At 38.8% G+C, this 881-nt stretch overlaps 2 protein-coding genes across 4 annotated transcripts in view; one reads left to right on the forward strand and one right to left on the reverse strand.

Annotated features, from left to right (window-relative positions):
- Positions 1–269, forward strand: part of LOC104731637 (pentatricopeptide repeat-containing protein At4g19220, mitochondrial-like) — a 9,705-nt gene extending 9,436 nt beyond the window's left edge. The window contains exon 3 of the mRNA XM_010451069.2: positions 1–269. This exon is cut by the window's left edge and continues 35 nt beyond it. Coding sequence (XP_010449371.2) covers positions 1–245 — 245 coding nt within the window. The 3' untranslated portion in view covers positions 246–269.
- The window catches only part of LOC104731638 (ABC transporter E family member 2), a 7,462-nt gene continuing 6,897 nt past the window's right edge, over positions 317–881 (reverse strand). For all 3 annotated transcript variants that reach the window (XM_010451071.2, XM_010451070.2, XM_010451072.2), the window contains 2 exons: positions 739–873; positions 317–632 (listed from right to left, as the gene is read on the reverse strand). In XM_010451071.2, coding sequence (XP_010449373.1) covers positions 754–873 — 120 coding nt within the window. In that variant the 3' untranslated portion in view covers positions 317–632; positions 739–753. The remainder of the gene's footprint in view (positions 633–738; positions 874–881) is intronic.

The following is an 881-nucleotide window of genomic DNA, read 5'->3' on the forward strand; positions in this document are numbered from 1 at the left end:
AGGCAGGTGTATGGGGAGCTTTGTTGAGCGCTTGTAACTATCATGGGGACACAAAGTTGGGAAAAGAAGTTGCAGAAGTTTTGTTTGAAATGGAACCAGACAATGCATCTTACTATATCTCCTTATCTAATACTTACGTTGGGTTGGGAAGTTGGGATGAAGCTGTACGGCTACGGAAGATGGTGGAGGATAATAATTTGAAGAAGCTCCCTGGTTACAGTATTATTGGCGCTGGTGTTAGATAGTGTTTCACGTTCTCTCCTATATCAGTGAATAGTTTAGAGGCTGTATGAGTAGCAAGAAAATAACATAACAATAGGCAATAAATTCCTTGTAAAATCCAAGTAATAACATCACTGTAATTGTTGAAATCATACAACTCAGGAAATACAAAAGCAAAAACAAGGTTAAAAGATTCTGAAACTTTTATTGCTCAGTTAATAAAAGCTGTAGTCGGAAAACGTGGAAGCAAAACTGATGAAACAACAATCAAAAGCTTGACCAGAAAAAAACATCTGCTAATGCACTCGGGAAACAGATGGCCGCGCAAAATATCCCGAGCTCATAGATCAACTTCCTCTGAGCAAAAGCCATTCTGGTGCACAATGTTTATCCAGATCATGCCCTATATTCTGTGAATCCATAAAGGAAATGAAGAGAAAATAAACATTTCAGATATTGTTTCCATCAACTGTTGTGATTAATGTAAGACATGATTGGATTTTAGAGACTACCAACCTCGTGGTAGTTGTCCTAATCATCCAAGTAGTAGTATGAGCCAGCATTCTTTTGCTCCCTGTCCTTGGTCGACTCTAATTTGTTGATCCTTGGTCTGAAATTGGTGGGATCTCGTCTGAATGTGATGTTCAGATGCTGCAAGG

Source organism: Camelina sativa, chromosome 12 (assembly GCF_000633955.1).
Source record: "Camelina sativa cultivar DH55 chromosome 12, Cs, whole genome shotgun sequence".
NCBI lineage: Eukaryota > Viridiplantae > Streptophyta > Magnoliopsida > Brassicales > Brassicaceae > Camelina > Camelina sativa.